This window comes from Callospermophilus lateralis, chromosome 14, assembly GCF_048772815.1.
Source record: "Callospermophilus lateralis isolate mCalLat2 chromosome 14, mCalLat2.hap1, whole genome shotgun sequence".
Lineage (NCBI taxonomy): Eukaryota > Metazoa > Chordata > Mammalia > Rodentia > Sciuridae > Callospermophilus > Callospermophilus lateralis.
Window position 1 is genome coordinate 105,664,983 of NC_135318.1, and position 27,776 is coordinate 105,692,758.

A 27,776-nucleotide genomic window follows, 5' to 3' on the forward strand; every position below is an offset into this window, starting at 1 on the left:
GAAAATAATTGGAAGTTTTAGAACTTCAGAATTTTAGGAATAAAAATTCACTAAATGGGCTTGATTTAGTCAGCTATTTCACTGCTGTGACCAGAAAACCCGATGAGAACAATTTTAGAGCTAATGTTTGTTTCAGAGGTCTCAGTCCATCATAGTTGACGACTCCTTTGCTCTGGGCCTAAGCTAAGGCAGAACATCATGGTGGAAGGGAGTGGCAGAGGAAAGCAGCTCAGGACAGGATCCCAGGAAGCAAAGAAGGAACAACCCCAACTACCTCCTTCCTCTAGCCACACCCTCCCTGTCTACAGTTACCACCCAGTTAAAAACTATCAATAGGGGATAGGGTTACAGCTCAGCAGTAGGGCACTCGCCTCACACCTGCCAGGCCCTGGGTTCAATCCTCAGCACCACATAAAAATAAATAAGTGAAATAAAGGTATTGTGTCCAACTACAACTAAAAAAATAAATATTTAAAAAAACTATCAATGGATTAATACACTGATTAAGTTAAAGTTTCATAACCCTATCATTTCACCTCTAAACTTTCTTATATTATCTCACACATGAGCTTTTGGAAGACACCTCCTATCTAAACCACAACAGTGTTCAATCTCAAATTAAAAGACATATTAATAGAAATTATCCAGTCCAAAGAACACAAAAGGAAAAAAATGAAGAAAAGGGAAATCTTCCAGCTAAGAGTAAAAGGACTAGCATATGAGTCTGGAGACACAGAGAAGAAGAGAAAATAATTGGAACAGAAAAAATATTTGATGAAATAGTTGTTGCAAATTTTCCAAATTTGGCAAAAAACATAAATTTACAAATTCAAGAAGCATAATAAACCACAAACTGGATAAAGTCAAAGAAAAGTATGCCAAGTTAATATAAATGAGCTGCTGCTAAAACCACAAGTTAAAGGAAAATAATTAAATAAACATAATATTCTAGAAAAGGCAGAGGTTGCCAAAGGCTAAGGATGGGAAAAGGGATATTTATAAAGGAACATAATAAAACTTTCTTAATGCTGGAACTATATTTTATCTTGTGTATGGTGGCAATTACAAAATTATAAGCATTTTCAAAACTAATTAAAATGTACACTGAATGTTATTCTGTGTAAGTTACATGTATAAGAGGTAAGTTATATGACACCAAGAGATATTACTGTACATATTAATAATATCAAGCAAAGAAGTAAATTATACCAACTATATAAAATTCTTGCCAAAAGTACTTAATCCAAATATCATTGTTAGGAAACAATCAGGCAAATCTAGGATGCAATATATTCTATAAGACTGCTGACCTGGACTCCAAAGAAAAGTCTCACAAATAATAAAAATGGTAATGGTAAGTACTCTAGATTCAAAGAAATCTAAGACAATGAGTAGAGTTTGTTTAGTTCCTTGATTAGAAAACAAAACAAAAAAAGCAATAAAAGACATTTTTGGAGACAAAATGGGAAAGTGAACATGGACTATATATTAAATTATATTATTCAATTAGCATTAATTTTCTAATATATAATGATATACAGAAATGTACACATTCTTAAGAGATATACACTAAAGTATTTAGGGATACTATATAATGATTTCTGCAAGTTACTTTTAAATAGTTCAGAAAATGAGGTGTGTGTGGATCTATGTGAGTGTGTGTACAGCAGTGCATGTGTATGTAAGAAAAGGAGGGAGAAGGTGAAATGACAAATGTGACAAAATGTTAATAATTACAGAAGCTAAGGAGAAGTTATATTACTCTAAAAATTAAGATTTTACAAGTACCTCCTTTAGAATTTGAAATCTTGTAAGAACCTCTTCTTCGACACCTTTAATTTTACTCAAGGCATTTTCATGTCTGAAAAGCAGTTGTTCTCTTTCAATTAAAAAACGTTCTCGCTTTTGAAGTTCTTCAGCAAAATTCTGTTGTGCTGCAGTTTCAGACTGTATCAAAATACCAGATTATAAATGAGTTTTAAAAGTACATTCACAAAATCTGCAAATTACATTTTTATTCACTGACATTGTGGTAGTTTTTGAAAATGCATTGGTACATAACTCTGGGGATTATAGTAGTTGCTAGACATGGTCCATTATTTTACCCATACCCTCTACTTCCTTACTTTATTGTCCTATCACCAAGGGCTAAGAGGTTTCCAGGCCTGGATTAACACATTGGCCATCTTCCATGTCTTGGATAACACAGATTAAAAACCATCAGGAGAAAAAAATCACACACCACGTAAAGTGGTGTTTTTGAGTTCATAAAATTCTTGCCAAAAGTACTTAATCCAAATATCATTGTTAGGAAACAATCAGGCAAATCTAGGATGCAATCAATCCTCTACTGAGTTACCAATGCTGTTCAAAACACTTGTTATATTTTCATGGTCAGCTCTTTATTCTCTGTTCTCCACTGTCTTAATTTTGAACACAACACCTTAGAACATGTGGATGGCCTAGTTTCTAAATTCACAGGGAAACAGAAGAGAGCGGAAGGGAACATCAGTTTCATGCCCACAAAAGATATATGCAAATGCTTCTCTTTCTCTTCTTCACATAGATAGGTTCAGGATCTCACTGCCTTAAATCCTTTTGTGAAGATTGTTGATTATCTCTAAAGTATTTTCAATCTATTTCATTACATCTGAAATAAAATCTCTCTTGGCCCTACTCACAATCCCTCCCCAACCAAACTTTCTAAATCACTGTCTACATTTGCTGAACCTTCTTTACCTCCAAGTCACTCTTCAATTCATTTTTAATCTGGCTTCAGGCCACACTGCCCTACTAAAATGACTTACCTGTTACTAAATTTAAAGGTCACTTTTCAGTTCTTATTTAATTGAATCTCTCAGCAGCATGTTACATGATTATCTCTTCCCTTCAACTTAAAATATTTGCAATGGCTTGCATGATACCACGTTTTCCTGGTTTTCTATCACCTAGTAGAAAAAGCTGGTCATGGCTTCTCAGTCTCCTTTGTAGGCTTCATGTCTCCACTGTCCTGTAACTACTATGGTTGCTCAGGATTTGGGTTTAAGTTATTTTTTCTTCTCATTCTTCACATTCTCTGCTTGATTACATCCATTCAATGGCTAAAATTACCATGTGTTCCCAACCTACAACTGTTAGTTGTTTGTCTCAAGTGCCAAACTCAAGCATTAAACAGCCTATTTAACATCTCCACCTATGCACTTTTAGGTAGCATAAAATAAGCATGTTCCACACTGAATTCAGTCAGACCTCACAGAAATATAAAGCAAAATCATAATAAGATACAATAAAGAATGTTTTTCTCTAAAACAGAAAAATAAGTGATGGAAAGGATGTGGGAAAATGGAAGCCTTGTATACTGTTGATGGAAATGTAAAACAGTCTGACAGTTCCTCAAAGAAGTTAAACACAGGTATCCTATGATTCAGCCATTCCACTATAGGTATACACCCCAAGAGAAATGGACTACAAGTCCACACAAAACTTAAATACAAACCTGCATAGCAGCATTACTCATGATAGCCAAAAAGTGGAACCAACCCATATGTCCAGAAATTAATGAGTGAAATATGAAATGTGATATATCTATATAATGAAATACTATTCAGCAATAAAAAGCAGGTGCTAGGCAGCACTAAGGGGTACATGTAATTCTAGCTACTCAGGAGGCTGAGGCAAGAGGATTGTAAATTCAAGGCCAACCTGGCAACTTACAAGACTTTGCCTTGAAGTAAAAATGAACAGAATGGGAATGCTCAGTGATGCAACTCCCTTGGGTTCGATCCCCTACTACTAAAAGGAAAAGGAAAAAAGCATGTGCTGATACATGGTATAACATGAATGAAATTTGAAATTATCATGCTAAGTAAAAGAAGTCAGTTATTTATAAAAGATCACATATTATAAGATTCCAGTAATATGAAAAGTCCAGAAGAGACAAATTTATAGAAACAGAAAGTAGATTAGTGGTTGCTTACGGCTGAAGGGATTTTGGAGGAAATAAGGAATGACTCTAATGGGTAGGGGTTTCTTTCTGAGATAATGAAATACTCTAAAATTGGTTATAGTGACAACAGTATAACTCTGTGAATATAATAAAAATAATTTAAGTATACACTAAAAAAATTAATGTTATAGGGGCTGAAGCTGTGGCTCAGTGGTAGAGCTCTTGCCTAGCATGTGTGAGGCACTGGGTTCGATTCTCAGCACCACGTATAAGTAAATGAATAAAATAAAGGTATACACATCTAAAAAAATATTTTTTAAAAAATTAATGTTATAAATTAAAAAGAAAAAATCGAATCTTCTCCTCCTTCAGTTTTATATATAAGCCAAATATAGCATGATTTATCCAACGCGCATTTTGCCCTTGACAAAATTTCTAACACATGTCCTAAATCCAAACAATTTCTAAGTCCTATTGAACTAATCTTTTAAATATCTCTAAAATCCAACCACTTCTCTGTATCCTTGAGGTCCCCATCCTAATCCAGGATACCTTCTGACTATTAACATTACGTTACACTAACTTCTTTAACCTCTTACTACCAATGACAATTTTAAACACTAACATATTTGGACTCATACTCCCCCAAAGGCCCAGCGGTTAAAGGCTTGGTCCACAGAGTGGCACTAAGTGGGAGGTTGTAGAACCTTTAAAAAAAAGGTAGGTACTAAAGAAAGATCTTTAGGTCACTGTGTAAGTGCCACTGAAGGGGATAGTGTGTTCCTGGCCCCTTCTGTCTTTTGATTCCTGGCCATGAAGTGAGCAGTGGTTTTTGCCCCATGTTCCTGCCATGATGTGCTGCCTTACCAAAGACCCAAAGCAATGGCCAATTGATCATGGAATGAAATCTCTAAAACTGTGAGCCAAAATAAACTTTTTCCCTTTATAAGTTAATTATTTCTGATATTCTGTTTCAGTGAAGGAACGCTGACACAATAGATGACTCCCAAATTAGATAATCACCTCATATCTATTTTCTAATAGCCAGGCTATTGGTATTTTACTACCAAACCTGACTCATTTCAAACAGAAGTATTGCTCTTCTCCCTGAAATTCATTCTTTCTCTATACCACACAAACCAGAAATCTGACAATCAACTTAGTCTTCCTATACTTCATCGAATTCATTATGCCAAGTCCAAACAATTTTGGCTCTACAATAAATCTTTAATTTATCCATTTGTATTCCCCTGCTACTACCCTAGTCCAAGTTACCCTTATCTCTCAGTTGGGCTCCTGCAGTAGAATGCTCTCTGATCTCTCAAATTCTACCCCTGTCCACCTCTAAGACATTTATGTAAGCATACATTAGATTTTGCTTTAAACATCTTCAGAGTTACCTACTACATTTTCTTTGAATAAATAAGTTAATTTACCATGCCTCAGAAACTTCTTATTCTGGAATATCTCAATGTAGAATCTAAATCTTTTACTCATTTTTCAGGATTTAACTTAAAAACCTTACCTCAGTCTCCTTCAATCTCAATCTTAATCTTCTCCAATCAGGTACTTACATTATACATTTATTATTTCTTCATTTAAGTTTATGAAATTATAGTTATATGGATGCTTATGATTGCTTCTAATAAGCTACATACATGTAGCAAGAGGCAGATATATACAAACACATATTAGCAGGTACTCAAATATTTATTGAATAAATTAAATCAATAGTGTAACAAAAATATATATGCTTGGAGGCCACCAATTCCGTTTCATAACATCTCTGAGTCTATAAAATAGACAATGAGCAAAGCTTACCCTCCCAAGCTGAAAAAATTTATGGCCAAGAAATTATCACTGAAATTAAACGGTGGCAGACATGATCAAGGAATATTGCCAGGATGAAGCCCCTTTAACAAATCTTGGAATGAATGTCTGGAGATGGCAACTAATGGGCAACAGAACAATATTGGAATGGTAAAAAATATTGTCAAGTTAGTAGCCTTGGAATGAGTATAATTAATGGCTGTTCAGAGAAATCCATGTCTCCTCTCCAAAGGGCCTGTTTTATACTATGCTGTAAAAATTGGATCATGTACAAGATTGAACTTTTTATAAAAAAAAAAAAAAACACCTTTTTTAATAGTTAAAAAAAAAAGTATATGCTTAGTGACAACTCTAACACTACAAAGTAAACTATAAAGGCAGACTAAAGATTAATAAAATCAGGGCTGGAGTTATAGCTGAGTGGTAGAGTTAGAGTGCTTGCCTCGCATGCGTGAGGCCCTGGGTTCGGTCCCCAGCACCACATTAAAAAAAAATGAACAAATAAAAATAAGATATTGTGTCCATCTACAACTAAAAATAAATTTTTAAAAAAGATTAATAAAATCAGACTACTCCCTTATATTTTACTTTTTTATTAAATATTTTATCTTTATTGTTTACTATAGACCATAGATATACCCTTGCAACCTTGGTTATTTTTTATTCTATAGAGTATTATCGAAAGTCTTTCTACTGTCACTCCATTGATTAAAAGAAAAAAAACAAAAAAACTATGAAACAGCTAGCCTCAGTTTTCTCTATTTTATTTCCCAGACATGCAGCTAAATTCACAATCTGACAATCACTCCTTTCCAAACATCTCTCATCTCCTAATTCCTTATACCTGAAATGACCTTTCCATTGTTCTCCTCTCTAAATTGTTGAGATTCGGTCTTAGTATCTAAATTTTTTCCTAGTCATTTAGGCTAAGAAAAACTTTTTCTGAAATGCTTCATTAATGCAACATGAATTAATTTAACAAAATGAACTGCTGGTTTTAAAATATATTTTTGGTATTTCAAGTGTATGTAATATGTACGTAAACTCTGTATTCTTTCTGTACTCTTAGTGGAAATTTGATAACTACATAAATTATATCCTTAGAAACAAACCCGAAGATAAGATAAATTGCAAGGTTCAGAGATGCATTTTAGTGAGAGCTGACAAGAAAACTTTTTACTATGTAATATTTAAAACAATGAATCTAGAACACCTAATTCAAAAAGCACACTTTACCAGAAGATTTGTTTCTGAAGAATAGGATAGGAAAAGGATAAACATAAAACACAGAACAATCTGAAGTCTAAGACACATCCCTACAAATAAAAACACTTCTAATATTTTTCTTTCAGTCTCTACATTTTCTCCCTCAATAGTTCCTACAAATTGAGTTTTTTCCCTTCTACCTTGCCGTAGCCCACTTCTCTATGATAACTTAAATACCTTGTATTCAACTTTGGTGAATACTTGGTGCTTAGAATATAAATATTTCTGAATTCTCAAGTCAGAATTTAAATCTTACCTGCAGTTTCAGATGTATTTGAAATAACTCATCATATATCTGATTTATTTGATGTGGAAGTAAAGTCTGCTTGTTTGACACGTTGGATTTTGGATAGCTGGAACTTTTCAATGGAGAGTCACTGACATCACAATATTCAGTCCGAGGTTTTGATAAGGCCCTATCTGTTGGCAGGTCAACTGCCAAGTAAATAAAATTTTAATTATAAACTTTATTACAGTTCCAGTAATCTTCAGGAAAAATTATTTTAAGTATAAATTACAGTACTATGAAAAAGTTTCAAGAGAGAGAAAGAATAATATAGCAAATATAGTAAAATTGTAACATTTAGAAAATCTGGATTAAGAGTATACAGGAGTTCTTTGTGTAACTTTTCTCTAAGTATGAAGTTATTTCAAATTTAATTATTTTAAAATGTAGGAAAACACTACCTATTAACTGCCTAGGAAATAGAACATCACTTCAGAAACTTACCACATTCCCTTCTCTTCCCTGTAACCAAACCAACAAGTCCAGTTAATTATTGCCTTATTTTTTTTCTTTTTATTTCCTATCACTTATATCTAAAAAGTACTTATTTAGGAGGCAAAAAAAAAAAAAAACCCTCTACAGTGAAAATTATAAAATGCTTAAGAAATTGAAGACACCAGAAGATGAAGATAAAAAGACATCCCATGTTCATGAAACACAGTTAAAATGGCCAAACTATCAAAAGCAACTATAGATTCAATGCAATTCTCATCAAAATACCAATGACATTCTTCATAGAACTAGAAAAAAAATCCTAAAATTCAGATGGAAGCATAAAACCCCAAAGTTGCCAAAGCAATCCTGAGGAAAAAAACAAAGGGCAAGGCTGGAGGCATCACGATACCTGATTTCAAATATACTAGAGTATATTGTGATGGTAACAAAAAAATCATGGTATTGGCATAAAAAGAGATGTAAAAACCAATGGAATTAGAGGACCTAGAAATAAACCCACACCTCTATAGCCATCTGAGATTTTCTACCAAGGAGCCAAAACACATGTTGGAAGGAAGATAGCCTCAACAGATGGTATTGGAAAAATTGGATATTCAAGTGTAGAAAATTGAAACTAGACCCCTAAGTCTCACCCCATAAATAAATCAACTCAAAATTGACCCTAATAGCTCAGGAAATAATAGCAACAATTGACAAATGGGATTACACCAAATTTAAAAGTTTCTGCACAGCAAAAGAAAGAACAGAGTTAAGAGAGAGCCTACAGAATGGCAGAAAATATTTGCCAACTATTCATCTGACAGAGGATTAACATCCAGATTTACATAAAGACTCAAAAAAGTTTGGCCAGGGTTGTGGCTCAGTGGTAGAGAGCTTGCCTAGCATGTGTGAGGCACTGGGTTCGATCCCTGGCACCATATAAAAATAAACAAATAAAATAAAGGTATTGTGTCCATCTACAACTAAAAAAAAAAAAAATTAAAAAAAGTTATCAACAAAAGAGCAAGTAATCCAATCAATAATCCAATCAATAATAATAACCTGCACAGATACTTCTCAAAATCAAGTATAAAATGGCCAATAAATATGTGAAAAAGTGCTCAACATCTTTAGCCATCAGGGAAATGCAAATCAAAATTACATTGAGGGGCTGGGATTGTGGCTCAGTGGTAGAACGTTTGCCTAGAATGCATAGGGCCCTGTGTTCAATCCTCAGCACCACATAAAAATAAATGAATGGAATAAAGGTATTAAAAAAAACTACATTGAGATTCCACACAACCCTAGTCAAAATGACTAGTCAAAAAAACAAAAAGTGGGGTGGGGGTTGTAGCTCAGTGGTTGATTGCTTGCCCAGCATGTGTGAGGCCCTGGGTTCGATCCTCAGCACCACATAAAAAATAAACAAATAAATAAAACAAAGATACAACCATATACAACTAAAATATAACCATATACAACTAAAAAAAATGTTTTTTTAAAAAAAATGTGGGACTGGAATTGTAGCTCAGTGATAGAGCACTTGCCTAGCATGTATGAGGCACTGGGTTGGATTCTCAGCACCTTATATAAATAAATAAATAAATAAATAGGTTCATTGGCAACAACAACAAAAAAAAATTAAAAAAAAAAAAAAAGAACAAATGCTGGCAAGAATGTGAAAAAGGAACATTTACACAATGTTGGTGAGAATGTAAATTAGCACAGCCATTATGGAAAACAATATGGAGGTTCCTCAAAAATTAAAAACAGGATTACCATATGATGCAGCCATACAACCATCCCTGGCTATATTTCTGAAGGAAATGAAGTCAGCATACAAAAAAAGACATTTGCATACCTATTTTTATTGTGGCACTACTAATAATAGCCAAGTTATAGAATCAGCCTAGGTGCTGTCAACAGATGAATGGATCTTTAAATATGACATATATACATATGGAATATTATTCAGCAATAAAAAAACATGTCATTTACAGGAAAGCAGATGGTACTGGAGTTTCTCATGTTAAGTGAAATAAGCCAGACTCAGAAAGATAAGTATCACATGTTTTCCCTCATACATGGAAACTGTTAGGAAAAAAAGGTAATCTGAAAGTACAGAAGGAATTTTAGGGAAGGGAAAGAAAACCAGAGAGCCAAAAAAAGAGGAAAGTAAAAGAAAGCAGTTGGGAGGGTATACATGATTAAAACATGATATATGCATGTAAGTTTCACCCATTAATTTATAAAATTAATGATTTAATATTTAATAAAAGTTGTCTAAAGTAAAAGCAATTTTAACACATACCCACACACACAGTTCTTGTTTTGCCCAATTTCAATTATGTCTATAATAATTTCTATAAATTCCTCCTTTAAACACTAATAAGTTCTTTGAAATATATCCATGATGATTTCAGAACGATGGATTCACAAACCTTCACTGCTTTATCCTATTTTATAAATACACGACAACTTTCTCCTATAGAGGGGTATTTGAGCTGCTCTGGCTATACAGATGCTACACAGTCATGCATCTGATACACGAGTTCATACAAAAGTTTTTCTGGGGAATATGGTTAGTAGTGTACATGTACTAGGCTATATGCACAGGTTCAACTTTACTACTGATGCCATTTTCTTCCCAAGTGGTTACATTAATTTACTCTCAGAAGCACTGGATGAGTAAGTTGCTCTTACTCCATATTCTTACCAACACTGCACCATTAGAATTTAACAATCCAACCATGAGAGCATAAAATGCTCTCTAGCAGTGGTCTTAACTTGCATTAGGTTAAAGGAGCCCACCTTTAAGGAGGGTGCTTCCCACTAGAGTCTCCATTTTAGACAGATGCTGAATGAACTTTTAAGAAAATTTCACTATATTCAGTTCAGCAAACACACTAAAAGTAAAAAGACAAGTTCAGTGCTTTGCTTGCCTCTCTAAATACCTGATAATTTCTGACCTGAGCATTCCTTACTTTTTTTGGTCAACTTTCATGTATATTCATTCACCTCTTAAAATAGTTCAATCTATGTTTTTAGTAGGAAAACCCACCATATAATGAGACACACAAGTCTAAACTGAAGTAATTTTCATTGTCTTCAAATGCTGAGATCCATGTGACAAATGAGATGAAGGAGAGGGAGAAAGGGGAAAATGAATGTGTATTGTGTGCAGACAAAATATTTGTAGGAAAAAAGAGAGTATCAGCAATAGTGTGCTGGAACTCTTGCAGCCAAAAAGCAAAAGGCTTCATCACGGGTTACCACTTTCCATGAAATCCTGATAAAACTATGAAATGAAGACAGGTACATAGAGAACTGCTACTAGTTCATTTTTGACTGAGGAAGCCATATTGTATGTAGTCTGTACTGTTTTCTCAAAATATTAGGGTTAGTCCAACACTACCACAATCATTTTCTTACTTTCTAACAAACACTGACATGAAAAAGAACTGAAGCCGGGGCTGGGGATGTGGCTCAAGTGGTAGCGCGCTCGCCTGGCATACGTGCGGCCCAGGTTCGATCCTCAGCACCACATACAAACAAAGATGTTGTATCTGCCGAAAACTAAAAAATAAATATTAAAAATTCTCTCTCTCTCTCCCTCACTCTCTCTTAAAAAAAAAAAAAAAGAACTGAAGCCATCATAAAAGTATTCTGTTATTTACTTATCTTGAGAAGTTTTGAAAACACAAGCATACAACTGGAAAATAATGAAGTTCATGTTTCTCTTCTCTAGTTAATAACAAGCATAGTAACCATTTCAGGGCTTACAAAAATTCAGAACAGAGAAATACATAGATTCTTGAGAACCAGTGTTATTATTAAGAGTTAAGTTTTATATGTACTGACAAAATTACTATTTAAATTATTATTATTTTTTTACCTTTTTCTATTTCTTTAAAAGACTGTTTGGTTATTTTGGAGGTTCTAACTCTATGATCATTCTCGATTACATCTTCTTCTGTTTCCCGATTATTCAAATCATGAAAAGAATCCAGTTCATCATCTAGGCTTTAAAAAAAATTCTATCACAGAAATCTGGAAATTACTATAGCATTTGGGAGGAATAAAATTGTTTCAAATATAAGCAGCATAACAAATGAGAAAAATAAACATTTTTAAATGTAAAAAAATAAGCATGTAAAAGATAAAAATGTAAAAATTAACCATCATTGATTCTGATAACCCACTAAGCAGCCTTCAATCTTTTCTATTCATTATATCTGTAGAATGCTCTAGAACTGCCAAATTCTTTCTGCTGATCCCCAATAATTCAGTGAGAAAGATACAACATGTATTGTTATCTATTTTAGGTAAAGAATTAACGTTTACGATGAGGAAAGTTAAATAACTGACAGGTGACATAACTAATAAAGACTGAAACAGAACTAGAATCCCAGGTATTTCTCCAAAAAGATCATCTCAGACTAGAAATTTCTAGAACAGTGCTGTTCAAAAGGAATATAACACAAGACACATCAGTCATTTAAAATTTTCTGGTAGCACATTAAAAACATACAAAGAGGTAAACTTTAGCAATATACTCTCAGTATAATTACAATGTTACCACTTCAACATAAAATCAATATTAAAGCCAGGCATGGTGGCGCACACCTGTAATCCCAGCAGCTAGGGAGGCTGAGACAGGAAGATCAGGAGTTCACAAGTTTAAAGCCAGCCTCAGCAACTTCTCAAGGCCCTAAGCAACTCAGTGAGACCCTGTCTCTAAATAAAACACAAAATAGGGCTGGGGATGTGGCTCAGTGGTTAAGTGCCCCTGAGTTAAATCCCTGGTACCTCCCCCCAAAAAAATCAATATAAAAATTATTATGAAGACACTTTACTTTCTTTTATCCATGCTAAGTCTTTAAAATCCAATGTGTATTTTAAACTTAAAACATCTCAATTCAGACCAGCCCCATTTTTCAAGTTCTTAACAGCTACATGCGGTCTGTAGCTACTGTGCTAGACAGCATACTTCCACACTAGATTACAGACAGAGACTGTGAAAAGGTCAAATGGTGGGAAAACCTTCATAATTCAAAACCTTCAAATTATTATTTGGAATTATATCCAGGTCACTTATATAAACAAAAATGATTAAAATATCAGTTAAACATAAGAAAATAATTTCTATGAAGTCATAATTATTACTTTAAAGTAATTTCTACTTTTCTTCCTACATTCAGTCTACCTCAAGTCCTGGTCTCTAATCAATTATTTTGTGAATGACAAACAAAACAGTAATAACAATAATGATCACAGTTAATGTTTGAGTATTTTACTATGTATCCAGCAATGTTCAAAGTGCTTTAAATGAATCAACTCATTTAAGTAGAAAAAGAGGCAATTCATTTAAAATATTCAACCTTCCAAATATGGTTATGTTAATAATATATTAAGCACAATTGTTTATTTCAACATTTTATTTTGCATACGCACACACCTTTATAGTTTTACATTGTTTTGAAATGTTTTATCTTCTTGATAATCAAATTCTTCTACCATGAATTATAATCATTAAATGTTCAATTTAAACATTCATTTCACTTTATCTCCTTTATAGAACTGTAACCCTATTTTGCACAGTACTGTATCATACGTTTCTAGTTACTACATCCCCTTCAATCTCTCTCAACTACTTCATATACAGTACTTAACATACTACTGGAGCTAAAGCAGATACTGGGTTGAGTGTCACTACCCCAAAATCCTATACTGAAGTTTTTTTCTGAGTTCCTTTTTTAAAGAAAAGAGCACAGTTTTCATTTAGGTCCTGGATGAATACATACATAAGTAATTTTTTATCTTTTAAATTAGGCAAATAATTTACTTTCCATTATGACACTAAATATCAGGTGTCCATGCTTTCATAAGAAATTCTCAGTAAAAATTAATAAATTAGTCTCCAACTATTCAGTGGGCCTCAGACCGCTTATTCATTCTCCCCAAGGAAGAACAAACACATGACCAATCTGCCCTTTCCCTTTCTCAAATTCCTAGAAGTACTGAATGAAAAATAACAGAATTCTGAATACTTTACCAATTCACATTTAAGTGCTTGAATGAACCGCAAAAAGATGTTGTACAATGTTTTCTTTCATCAGAATAACATTTCAAGGAACCAACTTTATCTCCAGAGGAGTAGATATCCAAATCATCTGTCAATATAAAAGATATACTAATTATCTAATCCTAGCCTCCTAAAATAAGACTCCATCCACCAAATGTTTTCTTATTTGTATGTCTCCTTAATGCAAGCTTTATAAATAATTGGAATCAAGGGACTCCTGAAGATGGCAGATTAGAGGCCTACTGAGGGTTTCCCTACTGCTCGATGAGACTGAACCAAAATGAAAGGTGTGCAGCTGCATGTTGAAGTAGGGGGCCACAGAAAAGCATTGGAGTGCAACTATAGAGAGCCAGTGATCAGGTGAAACCCCAAAATATTGTGTTTTAGAATAAAAAGAGACCTAGGATCTATACAAAAGGCTAGAAAGAGAAAAAAGATTCCCTGTACTTTGCAGGAGATCCATCAATGCCACAATGAGGAGCCATCTTCAGATGGGTCCCACTGTCTGAGTTTATTGCTTGGGAGATCATTTTTTATATCCCTGCATTTTTTATATCCCCAAGACCCAATTTCCTCTTCTCTTCTCTATTCCAGCAGGTGTCCGGTGAGAGTCAGTTTGGGCTCAGGGAAATGACTGCTGAGGACTCTAGGCAATGGGAAACAGAAGACACTTCTACTTAAAATGCATGGTTGGATCTCTGTGAAAAAGAGACAGTAGTTGTGTGTGGATTTACAAGAAGGCTGGGTTCAGGAGCACAGTGGCTTAAACTGGTAAATCTCTTCATTCAAGGAGGCTCCCCACCCCAGTGCAGATTCCATTGATTCAGTGGCTTTTTCCACACTCAGAGGCAGAAAACATAGCACTACAGTTTGGACATCTGCCACACGCCCAAGTGCACTGACTGAAGATCTTGGGACCAAGGGTGAGCACACCAGATTGGTTCACAGGCATGGAGGCTGAGACAGGCTGGTAGATGGCTCCTACTGTCATCGCACCCCCATTCCTGGTGCAAAAACCAGAGACCTTGGGACTGAACTTAGCCCTGCTGCAGATAACTTTGCCTTAGCCCATGCTGGTGGGCAAAGAGAGGCTGAGCTCAGTCTACACACTGCCCTACTGGTTTTGCCTGCCTAAGCTGGAGCTGAGAAGGAATACATCATACTGCCACCAGCACCCACAATGTCCCCATATCTGGGAAATGACAAAAATTCAGGGTCTTGGAAAGAGTGTCTCCATCTAAAATATCTTGGGAAGGAGCAATCTGACATTTCTTGTTTCATCTTGTTCTTTGTTGTTTTTGTTTCCTTCACATTTTTAATATTTTTATCCAATTTTGTTAAAAGTTTTAATTATTTAATTGGATTTTTGCTTTTGTCTCTCCTTTCTCATTTTTATTCCCTTTTCTTTTCATTTTTCTTCTTCTGTTTCCTCCTTTTAAATTTTTATTCAGTATTTATTTATTTATTTATTTATACAGTACTGGTAATTGAATCCACGGTTGCTCTACCACTGAGCTATAACCCAGAGTAGCTGGGTATAGCTGTGAGCCAATGTGCCCAGCTATTCTATTTCAATATTAATTCTACTTTCTTTGATGTATAATTTTTAAACTATTCTATATTATGAGTTCCCCTTTCTTCTCTCTGGTTAGCGGGGTTGTAGAGGTTCTTTTTTAAATATATTTTTATTTTATGTTAATATATGGTTTGCTTTCAAGTTGTTCACTCTTACTGGTGGTCATTTTCTCCTCTCAAACCAGTGCTATGGATTGAACTGAGCACTTTGAACATACTGGATAGATGGCTTTGACACTGAGCTTTTAATTCTGACCTAGTTGAGAGAAACTGTACCTTTGTCTATCCAGGACTGGGTCTTGCTCAAACTTTGATGGATACCTCAACTTAAAAAAGAGGGTAGAGAAAAACACCCAGCAGACAACCTGGCCGTAAGTATGCACAAATGACAGGAGTGGGCTGAAGACTATTACACTCCCTTAACAACAACAAACAAATAAACACAACTGTTGTGACCAGGCCCCCAATAAGGGGCCACATGCAAGCCCTCTTACATTGTACTGTGCTAACAAATGCTAGAGAAACAGCCGTGGAAAGTATACTTTATATACTCCACTGATTATATCTTACTTGCCTGAACTAGCAGTGGGACTCCACTCACAGAAGGCCTAAAAAATAAATGAATCCCTCAAGTTCTGACAAAGTACTCAAACTCCACCAAACACAGTCTAAAGAGCTGTAGGGAAACTACAATGTAAACTCCACTTGGAATGAATCTCAACACTACACAGGCCACAACGTAGAAAGATGATTTCTCACTAAGAAGACCCTCACATAATAGTGAAAGAGATCACCAGCCCAACACATCCAACTCTCAACACAGAAACAAGTTCTTAACTCCCCAGGAACCGAATCTGTAAGTATAAATGTAGATGAAATGCTGGAACAAAGAAGTTTAAAACCTGATCATTAAAATGATCAAATGAGGGCTGGGGTTGTAGCTCAGTGGTAGAGCGCTTGCCCTGCACGTGTGAGGCACTGGGTTCGATCCTCAGCACCACATAAAAATAAATAAATAAAATAAAGGTATTGTGTCCTTCTAAAACTAAAAATATTTTTAAATGATCAAATGAATTAAAAGAAGACACAAATAAGCAGCTGAATGAATTAAAGAAGACAATGCAATATGAAAGAGCAATTTAATAAAGAGAGATTCTGAGAAAGAACCAAACTGCAATCTTGGAAATAAAACTTTCACTAAATCAAAATAAAAACCCCAGTTCCAAGTCTCACCAATAGACTAAACCAAGCAGAAGACAAAATTTCAGAGCTTGAAGACAAGGTAGATGAACTAGAACATTCACACAGTAATAAGGAAAGGGTACCAAGAAACTACAGAACAGTATGTTCACACAAAAGTTCTGGAACAACATAAAAGATCAAACTTAAGACGCATAATTCTAGAGGAAGGAGTAGAGATACGAGTAAAAGGCATACAAAACTCACTCACTGAAGTAACAGCAGAAAATTTCCCAAATCTTGAAATGATATGGAATGCCAGTAGACATGACCAGAAAAGAACCTCTCCATGAATATTATAGTTTAAATGCCAAAAAATACAGAACAAAAAAAGACTATTAAAAGCTGCAAGAGAAAAGCACTAAATAATTTATACAGGCAAACTCTTCAGAACAATATCAGATTTCTCAACAAAAACTAAAGGCCAGGAGGGCATGGACTGATATATTTCAAGACCTGGAAGAAAATAACTGCCAAGGTAAATTACTACATCCAGCATTTATCTTTCAGAATCTTTCAGAATTTAAAAAAAAAAAAAAAAGATAAGCAAAGTATGAACTAAAAGAATTCATGACTACTAAACCAGCAATACAGAATACTACACTCAGATGAAGAACCAGACAACACAACCACAAAAGAATAGGAAAAAACAGATCTCACTAGAAAGGCTAAACAAAAGAGGGATATGCAAAAATCAAATATGATTACAGCAGTAAATCAACAAAAACTCTTAAGATAAATAAGAAAGAAATGAACACAAAATTTTCAACCAAAGAAAACAAATGAAAGAAACTAGTATATTTCTTTCAATATAGTTTCAATATAACTATTAATGTAAATGATGTGAATTATCTGATTAAAAGACACAGACTAGGGACTGGGGTTGTAGCTCAGCGGTACAGTGCTTGCCTTGGACATGTGAGGCACTGGGTTCGATCCTCAGCACCACATAAGATAAATAAAATAAATAAAGATATTGTGTCATCTTAAAAAAAAAAAGACACAGACTAGCTGATAGGATTAAAAAGTGGGGCCCATTCGGTTACTATTGCAAGAAATCCACTTCACTACCAAAAACATTCATAAACTGAAGATGAAAGGATGGAGAATGTAATTCCCATCAAATGGAATCCTAAAGCAAGCAAGAGTAGTCAGGCTTACATCCAACAAAACTGACCTCAAATCAGTCATGAGAGACAAAGAAGGTCCTATACTCTGATAAAAGGAATAATCCATCAAGATGATATAATGGTTGTAAATACAGATGTACCAATGTCATAGAACCCAATTTTATAAAACAAATTGCAGGATTTATAGGGAGAGACCAGCCTCAATACAATAATAGTGGATGACTTCAATACCTTAATTTACCAACAGATAAATCTTTCAGAATTCTGCCCCCCAATCAACTGAGAAACATTAGAATACATCAAACGGACTTAACATCTCAGACTATTACAACCAACTCAATCCCATAGTATAATTATTTTTTCCAAGTATATTTATTTGATACATACCTCCTACAGTGATTATTAAATTACTATCCTAACAACTCAGAAAAGTTTATGCCTAAAAAGTAGCTATTAGTTTTCTTTTTCTAACATAGTCCGATTAATTCTTAACATCTTCAATGATAGACATACTGTTATACTAAAAAAAAAAAAAATTAAAAACAAAACATTTGAATTTTAAAGACACCTTAAACATTTACCACCTCCTTCCCTGCAATTATGGTTACTATTAGTTCATTACCAGGCGTAATAAAAAAAATAAATCTTAGTATCACAAGATATCTAGCACTAACTACAAATCTAAACAATATTTAAAAAAAGTCTCTCAAATTGAATTTGTTAAAAACTAAAAATATGCAAAATATTTTATTAACTTACCTGGGGAAGTTATAGATCTTGTCTTATATTTAGCCTGATCAAAATTTGAAAAATCATACTAAAAAAAAAAAAGAAAAAAGACATGCTTAATTTGTATACTAATAATCAATTTACTGTCTTAAAATATTTCCCCACAGCCAAACGCAGTGGCACATACCAGTAATTCAGGAGACTCAGGTGGATCACAATTTCAAGGCCAGCATTAGCAATTTCATGAGGCCATAAGCAACTTAGTGAGACTGTCTCAAAATAAGAAATAAAAAGGGCTGGGATGTGGCTCAGTGGTAAAGCACTCCAAGGTTCAATCTCCAGTACCAAAACAACAAAAAAGAAAAAGGAAGAAAAAAACATATATATTTCCCCACAAATTATGTGTTAATTATAAAGGTAAAAATTATAAAGATTAAAGTGGAGAAATCTAGAAGACACCATCCTAACCAAATGATTCAAGTCAACATCATCAACGGGACAAACCAACATAATGTACCCCTTGATTCATCTAAGCAGCCCACACATCAGTTATGTCCTATTCCTGCTGGGAATGTATAATGGGAATCTAACCAGGAGGGATACATCAGACACATCCAAAATTGTGGGACATTCTAATAAGCAATGGTCTTTTCAAAAGCATCAATGTTAAGAAAAGCAAAAACTGGGAACCTGTTCCCTGTGAAAGGCAACAGAAACAACTAAATGCCATGTTCATTCTTAGACTGGCTCTGTACCAGGGGAGAAAAACTTCTGCAAAGAACAGAATTGGTAAAGTAAAATTTGAATATGAACTACAGATTACACAGTATTATTGTAGAAATGCTAAGTTTTCTGAAAATACTACATGGGTTATTTTTAAAAATGCCCTCATGCACAGGAAGAAAAAAATTTATTTAGGGGCAAAGGAACATGATACAACCAAATTACTCTCAAATAGCTCCTGCGGGAAAACGTGTATGTGAGGAGGTACAGAGAAGAGGAGAGACTGGTAAAGCAAATGTGGCAAAATGGTAACAGGAGAATTCAAATGAAGGCTACAAGAATTCTTCGCACCACTCTTGCAATTTTATTTTCTATAAGTTTGAAAATACTTCATAATAATGTCTTTTTTCAAAATTAAATTGTTGCCAGGCGCGGTGGCAGGAGGATCTCGAGTTCCAAGCCAGCTTCAGCAAAAGCGAGTCGTCAGGCGACTCAGTGAACCCTGTCTCTAGATAAAATACAAGACAGGGCTGTGGATGTGGCTCAGCGGTCAGTGCCCCTGAGTTCAATCCCTGGTGCCACCCCCTCCAGTTTAAATGGTTCATCCCCGCTTCACTCAGGTCACTGCAAGCCAAAGTTCAACAACACTTTTAAGGTGCTATATCACGCTTTGTATAACATGAACCTTGCAAGAAGCTACGGGTGACTTGTTTTTGAGGGAAAGCGGCTCTTTCCTGCGTGTGGCGCCCAGCCCCGGTCTGGCTGACTCTCGTCGAGCCCGCGCGCCGGGCGCAGAGCCCTCGGTGCCCTCCGGGCCTGCCCGCGGAGGCCCGCGCCCGGCGAATCACCAGCGGAACGACGTCTGGAGACCACCGCGGACAAGGGGAAGGCGCCCTCACCTGTCCGGAGCAGCTGCCCCCGAGACCGTACCGACTTTTGAGACGCTCCACTATAAAATCCTGCCCTGGTGGCTTCACGACCCGGGGCTCCATGGCGCGCCACGATCTCGGCGGTCTCCCGGGGAAACGCGCTCAAACCTGTGGCCCAGCTCGGGGGCGGGGCTCGCGCACCGCACGTGCGTCCTGACGCACGAGCCCCGCCCCCGGGACGCGCTAGGCAGTAGGGTGGGCAGTAGGGCGCAGTGCTACAGGTAGGGTCTGTGTCCCCCGGGTGTCTTGAGGCACTTTGGCCCTGAGGCACGCTAGGCAGTAGGGTCGAGTGGTAAAAGGTGGTGTCTTGAGGCACTTTGGCCCTGCAAGAGGCTGGACCTCGCCGAGTTGTCCTCACGTTACACGTTTAATTTTCTACGGTGAAGTTGAGTAGTAAGTAGCCTTGTACCGGCCCTTGCGAGTCGTCCAGGCTCTGGGCACCATACCCTGGCCTCAGTGCCAGAGGCTTGGAACACAGCTGCAGAGGCCCCTGGCCCCTAAGCACATTTGGTGAGCGTTTGCACCCACAAACCTGCCTTTTCATAGGAATTGGCTTTTGCTGTCATACATAAGAAAATTATCAAGAATATAGTAGCGCGCTCGCCTGGCATGCGTGCGGCCCGGGTTCGATCCTCAGCACCACATACAAACAAAGATGTTGTGTCCGCCGAAAACTAATAAATAAATAAATAAATAAATAAATAAATATTTTTTTAAAAAAAAAAGAATATAGTAGAACGCTACACATAGAAACCGCGGCTTTCCCTGCCTGTGTTCTGCTTGTGGTATAACAGGATATCACAAATTATTAGAATGTAAACTCCAGGAAAACATGTACTACTTTAAAACACAAAACCAAACCAGCTTTCCCCAGTACCTACAACAGTGTGCATTTCACGGGTGCTCAATGATATAGCAACCTAAGAAACGTTATTTAACAGAGACTGACTGAGGCCGACAGTTGTTTTAACACTTAATTTTTGGAGGGGTACAGGGATTGAACTCAAGGGCACTCAACTATTGAGCCACACCCCAAGCCCTATTTTGTATTTTTATTAGACAGGGTCTCACTGAGTTGCATAGGGCCTGGTTTATGCTGAGGCTGGCTTTGAACTTGTAATCCTCCTGCCTCAGCCTCCAGAGCCGCTGGGATTACAGGCCTGCGCCACCGGCCGGGCCTCCTTGAAACAATTTTACTAGTGTAACCCCTTTTATAAACTGATTGTCAACTACATTTCTGAACTAACAACTAAATACTCTGGATTAAAGTTCTTAAATGCCAAGATTTTATAACAGCAATACTTTAGCAAAGTATTTTTTAGTTCTCATCTAAATAAACCAACTCAATTTTGCCATAAAGTATTGCTTAAAATGCAAAATGAATTACTTTATTCTATCTTTAAGCAGATTTTAATGAGACAATATAAAATCCAGCAAGTTTGAAAAAAAAATACACATTATGGGCTTAATACCTTATTAGTGTTTAATAGAAACCACAAAGTTCTTTCCTGAATTATAACACAAAGATGCGCTTATAAATGCGCTTATAAAAGCTACTTTTAAGTATCTCTGGAATACCAGTACTGGAAAACTCAGTTTACATATCACTCTGTCAAGTTTTTGGTCAAAATCCTTAAAGCTTTTAATTTTAACTTTAATGCTTTAGGACAGCATGAAAATCGATAAAAACTCTCTTTAAAATAACTTGTATTTACTTAGAATTTATTCTGAAATCATGACAGCATTAACTGTCTTAGCTGAAAAAATTACAATACACTTTTTACATCAATTTATATTACATAGGTTTCCAAAGAAACCAATTCTAAATATTAAATGTACATACATGTAGTCTATGGTTCCCTTGAAAGTTCCAGTAATTCAACTAATAAATTTCGAGGTTGATTTTAGGTATCTGGCTTTGTGACCAAGATTTAGTGATGTAAATGCTGGTGTTCACAAACCACACATCACATCCCACCCTCATCTCTGACAGAAGGTTTCACAGGTATTCACTGCAGGATAACTTATTTCTAAATCACCAAACAATAGGGAGTAAACCTGTCTTTCCTCACTAAACAAAATAAGGTATTTTCACTGAAAAAAACATGGAAGTATTGAAGGGAGTCAATATCCATGATTGTAATATAAAAAAATCTGTGCTATAATGAAATTCTTTGTAGTTCTACATTAAGTAAGCCAGTAAGAACATCTCTCTCTCTTTTTTTTTTTTAGCAGTTTGGTTACACTTCCTTTAGACACAAAACATCTCCCCCGAAATTTGTTGTGTATCAAACTTGTGGAAATTATGTGGCAGTTTATAGTACAGATCTTTCTTTACTTGTCCTCCTTACATCTAGTACTAAAATGAACAGATGCACAAGTAATGAATGTTTAAAATGTCATGGCTATTATCAATTGTCACTTTATTTCTGCTACAAAATTCATCAGAAAAAGGTACTGCAACAATCTAGTATAAAGCAAATCTTTAACCAAATAACATCGTATAGACCTTTTGAAAATATTCATACTTTATCACAATAGCGGCAAGAAAAAATTCAATTCTATCATCAGGACCAAGCTGAAGTTTCTGAGGTAGTAGAGACAGATGACAGAAAAGTTAAAAAAAAAAAAAAACACAACTAATAGTCAACTTGTTTCAAATGTAAAATCAATACCTTTGAAAGGGCACAGGAAGCTACAGATTTTAAGAAAAGAGGGTGCTCTAAAATTTAATTTGTATCTATACAGGAGGTGTAAAGATTATTGAAGAGCACTTTGGTTAAATATCTTCTGTGGCTCTATCCATTCATAAAGGAATCTCAATGCACAAGGGAACTCACCAATAGTTAAGATTACCAAATATAATTCAGATCTAAAATTAAATTATCCAAGTTGTGGTCCCTTTATTCAAATGGTAAAAATATCCATGCAAAAAGTCCAAATATATCTCTAAAAGAACTAAAATTAAGCTGCATATATCATATTCCTTCAATAGTCTGCAAAGGTCTATTGCTTATAACAAGATTAATTATTATTCCATTTTAATACAGATATCAGGAGTACATAAACACAAGTACACCTGAAATACACCAGTGTTTAAACTTTTATTTCACACCATGCAAGGTCAATTATAACACATTAAAAAGTGACAACAGCTATAAGCTGCAATTTTACATTTATACATTGGAAACGTTCATTTTCAAAAGCTGAACATAATTACCATATTGTCTGTAACAGCTAAGCTTCAATTAGACTGCTTATACAGATTAAAATTTACTATGAAAAACAATGATTTTATATCTGTCCACATTCTATGATACTAATTCTTCGACTAACAGATCCTTTGGGAGAACCAAATGATTCAATCTTTTTCACAGTATCCATGCCATCCCTAACAAACCCAAATACTACATGCTTAAAGTCCAAATGTTCTGCTTTTTTCAATGTTATAAAAAATTGAGAATTATTAGTATCCCGGCCTCGATTGGCCATAGAGAGTAAGCCAGGACCGGTATGTTTCACATTAAAGTTTTCATCTTCAAATTTATCTCCATAAATGGACTGTCCTCCTGTTCCATCATGTTTGGTGATATCTCCCCCCTGAAAAAAAGATTTCAATTAATAGGAATCCTGAATAAAACATTATACACACAGAAGTTGTCACTGCAGGATAAATCCTGACCATCCAGTTTCCTTAAGAATGCATCTTAAAACTTAAGAAATATTTATTTTTGAATGAAGATTAAAAAATGAAAAGTTCTCTTCTCTACCCTGTTTCCAGTGCAGTTCAAGTGTTAAAAATTTAAGTTTGAAAGTTCTGGGCAGAGTTAGGGAGTCAGTGGTGATGACAACTGTTATTTGAGAAAGCTAAAGAAATCTTAAGAAAACTACAAGATGGAACTGGGGTTGTAGCTCAATGGTAAAGTGCTCACCTCACACATCTGAGGCACTGGGTTCGATCCTCAGCACCACACAAAAATAAAAAATAAAGGTATTGTGTCCATTTACAATGAAGAAAAAAATATATTTAAAAACTACACAATGAGATCAAGAAGAAAAATGCAAACTTCCCAAGTTATGTGGTGTGTACTATTTTTTATTTCAATTATGATACGTAGTTAGTACTTACTTGGCAAACGAAATCTGGAATTACTCTGTGAAAAATGGAGTTCTTAAAACCAAAGCCCTTCTCTCCAGTGCACAGTGCTCTGAAGTTCTCAGCAGTTTGAGGAACAATGTTTGAAAATAATTCCATGGTTATACGTCCCAGAGGTTCACCATCCGCACAAACATCAAAAAACACCACAGGATTTGTCTCCTTTGATAACTCTGCTGCCAGAGACACCTGTCCTTTCTGGAGTTTCAATAAATTTTGCTGACATTCTTCAAATTTTTTCTTAAAAGACTCAGCCATTTCTTTTGTTTTAAATCTCACTGCAAGTTGCTCCACTTTTGCTTCTCCATCTATTAGGAAAAAAAGTTACAAGGGTATTCGCATAACTTATAAATTGTTTTACGTTTGTTATGGATTTTAGAAAAGTCCAAAAAGAAAAAAAAAAGAATATTCGCATTTAAAGTTAGAAACTCACCAGCATAATCTGAAGCAGTCCAAACTAAAGCATTATTTGAAACATTTAGGGGTTTTAATTCCATTGTTTTGGTGATAACATGGTTTGCACACACTTTAAACACCTGGTCTCTTCTCATTAGGATCCGATAGTAATTCTTCATTGTATGCCAAAGAATCTTTATATCTCCAACACCCCGCTCCTTCCACTGACTGACATCTCTATCCCACCTATAAAGTTTAGCTCTCTCTTTAAACAAAATTTCTTCATCTTCTTCTCCAGATTTTACTTCTACCTATTAAAAAAGATGAAATTATCTATAAGCTGATTCTTATAATTCCAAAACAAATTCCAAAAATCCAAATTCTTTTAACATATTTTCTTTGTAAGGACATTAAAATTTTTTTTCCTTTATAGGTTAAGTTACAGAAAGTTCTGGTTCTTGAAAAGAAATATTAACTACTGACTGAGGTTAAGAAAATGACAAAATAATTTTCCTAAAACAACATTCTTGTCCAAAACTGTGAAGGTTACTTTTTACTAAAATGATGTTAGCAAGTAAGGAAATTATTTTGTCCCCAGAATTACAGTATAAAAACAAACATGATATTCTAATAACATATGAAAAAAAAAATTTCTTCCCAACAACTGCATATACTAATTACAAAGCAAAATTTATATACAAACTTAAAAAAAGAGGGTTTAGTATAGATCTGTAATAGAGCACTGTGTAGCATGTTTGAGGTCCTTGGATTCAACCCCCAGCACTGCAAAAACAAAAAAACAAGGGAAAAAACAAAAATATACTTAAAAGCTGTATGCCTAAACCAGGTATGGTGGTGCATGCCTGTAATCCCAGTAACTCAGGAGGCTGAGGCAAAAGGATTCCAAGTTCAAGGCCAGCCCTGGCAATTTAGTGAGAACCTACGCACCTTAGCGAGACCCTGTTTCAAAACAACAACAACAACAACAAAGGGCTGAGGATGCAGCTTAATGGCAAAGCACTCCTTGGTTAAACCCCCAGTACCAAAATCAAAAATTAAAACAACAAAAATTTAAAAAACTGATATCGAACAAATAGAGCTACTATTTCACATAATAAGTATCCTGAAAGAAATATAAACAGCAATAGTCCTATAAATCAATCCAGGGTAATTTTTTAAGCTTAAAATGAAAATTAACTTATTAGTAAAATTTTCATTTCCTGACATTTACCTCTGGTAATGACACTATTGGTTCAAAATGAATATCTTCATTATGAACTACTTCTTCATCACTACCATCTTCATCTTCACCAGCTTTACTGGTTGACTGTGTTCCAAACACAGTTGCTCCAGTATTTGCCCACTGGAAATTTTTATCTGAGGAATAAATTAGGATATGTAAACTGTGTAATCTACTTTTTAAAGATTTTTAAAATCCCACTCTTAGATTATCAATGCAACATTATGATTTCCAACAATAGGACACATCTATTTAAAATGTTTAAAATAAGCCAGGCAGGGTAGCACACGCCTGTAATCCCAGCAGTTTGGGATGTTGAAGCAAGAGGATTGCAACTTCCAAGCCAATCTCCACAATCTGGTTGAAGCCCTAAGTAATTTAGTGAGATCCTGTTTTAAAATTAAGAAAGAAAGAGGGGGAGGAAAAAAGGCTGGGGACGGAGCTCAGTAGTAAAGCATCCCTGGGTTCAATCCCAGAACCATCTCTCTTTTCCCCCCGAAAAAAAGTTTAAAATATTCTGGCAAGTTCAACTCACAGGCAAAACTGCAGGGAATTTATACTTTCAATTATTATAACAAGTACATCCTAAATTAAAACAAGGATTCAATACAGAAGAAAAAAAGCGAAGGGGAAGGGGGAGGGAAAGAAAGAGAGGAGATTGGTGAATGATCTTACTAAAAAGGAGAAGTGATGGTGAGGAGAAACTTTGGTGGGTAAGACTTATTTATACAAGGCTCCCTCCTGGTGTTTTTCCTATTTTACAAGTTAGTGTACAGTTGTGTACTTGGTTATATTGAGTAATAAGCAGTAAACACAACAATTTTCTTTTGGCATTTTTTTGCAGATAACTACACCCACTACCTTGCTATATTTGCTAAGCCTTTAACTTTAGGCTATTTGGTTAAAACAAAAATAAAGAAACTTGTTATCAGGGAAGCCATAAATTCTAATGTATCATCATATCCCAAAGTAGTTTACTCTTCCTAAAAGAAGCAGAAGCTGTGAACAAAGTATAAATATGTGGGAATATTAGTCACTTGAATTGCATTAATCATTTAAGCATATGCCTTCAATACAATTTATTCCACAAATCAAACATCTATACAAGAACAATTTAGATAGTGCTATAACCACAGATATGAAAGACACTAAAAATGAGAAAATAAAATGAACTGCCTTATGCTAATTAACTTGATACAATGATGAAATCACTTTTACAAGTGTACTATTTTATAGAAATGTTACCAAAAGGGATTAAAAGTAGAAACATAACTAATAAAGATGAGAAAGCACATCATTTATACTTATTTTAGCAGCATAAATTAGCACAACCCTAATACTGAAATCCAAATCATCTCCTTAAAAAATGCAGATTTAGGGAGGGAGATAGGACTTAGTGGGAGAGTGCTTGCCCACCATGTGTGGGGCTCTAGCATCTTAAGGGGGTGGGAGGGAGTAGGGGGGATTTGTTGAAATATCAACAAATCAAATCTAAAAGTACATATAGTTAAAAGAATAACATTACCAAAATCAGAATTATTCCAAAACCGAAAATAGTTCTGCATTTAGTACAGGGAAGACCATTAGAACACCTTATACAAAATTTAAAAATTCTTATGGTTATACTATTAGTAAGGAAATGTAAGTGGAGTGTGGTCATGCAGACATATAATCCCATGACTGGGAATGCTGAGGCAGGAGGATCAAAGGTATAAGAACAGCCTTGACAACCTTAGTGAGATTCTGCCTCAAAATACAAATTTTAAAAAGGGTGGGGGTGGGTGGATGATGTAGACTCAGTGGCAGAGTAG

At 35.2% G+C, this 27,776-nt stretch overlaps 2 protein-coding genes across 11 annotated transcripts in view; both read right to left on the reverse strand.

Moving 5' to 3' along the window:
- The window catches only part of Ccdc138 (coiled-coil domain containing 138), a 76,960-nt gene extending 56,693 nt beyond the window's left edge, over positions 1 to 20,267 (reverse strand). For 4 of the 5 annotated variants that reach the window (XM_076832924.2, XM_076832923.2, XM_076832926.2 and 1 more), the window contains exons 1-6: positions 20,144 to 20,267; positions 18,552 to 18,609; positions 13,819 to 13,936; positions 11,659 to 11,786; positions 7,299 to 7,477; positions 1,789 to 1,947 (exon numbers count right to left, since the gene is read on the reverse strand). In XM_076832924.2, the coding sequence (XP_076689039.1) occupies positions 1,789 to 1,947; positions 7,299 to 7,477; positions 11,659 to 11,786; positions 13,819 to 13,936; positions 18,552 to 18,609; positions 20,144 to 20,236 (735 nt within the window). In that variant the 5' untranslated portion in view covers positions 20,237 to 20,267. The remainder of the gene's footprint in view (positions 1 to 1,788; positions 1,948 to 7,298; positions 7,478 to 11,658; positions 11,787 to 13,818; positions 13,937 to 18,551; positions 18,610 to 20,143) is intronic. The other variant, XM_076832925.2, reaches the window with a different exon arrangement.
- Positions 20,268 to 22,557: 2,290 nt separating this feature from the next.
- Positions 22,558 to 27,776, reverse strand: part of Rgpd4 (RANBP2 like and GRIP domain containing 4) — a 66,552-nt gene continuing 61,333 nt past the window's right edge. For all 6 annotated transcript variants that reach the window (XM_076833706.2, XM_076833704.2, XM_076833707.2 and 3 more), the window contains 4 exons: positions 25,957 to 26,102; positions 24,763 to 25,036; positions 24,303 to 24,637; positions 22,558 to 23,773 (listed from right to left, as the gene is read on the reverse strand). In XM_076833706.2, the coding sequence (XP_076689821.1) occupies positions 23,468 to 23,773; positions 24,303 to 24,637; positions 24,763 to 25,036; positions 25,957 to 26,102 (1,061 nt within the window). In that variant the 3' untranslated portion in view covers positions 22,558 to 23,467. The remainder of the gene's footprint in view (positions 23,774 to 24,302; positions 24,638 to 24,762; positions 25,037 to 25,956; positions 26,103 to 27,776) is intronic.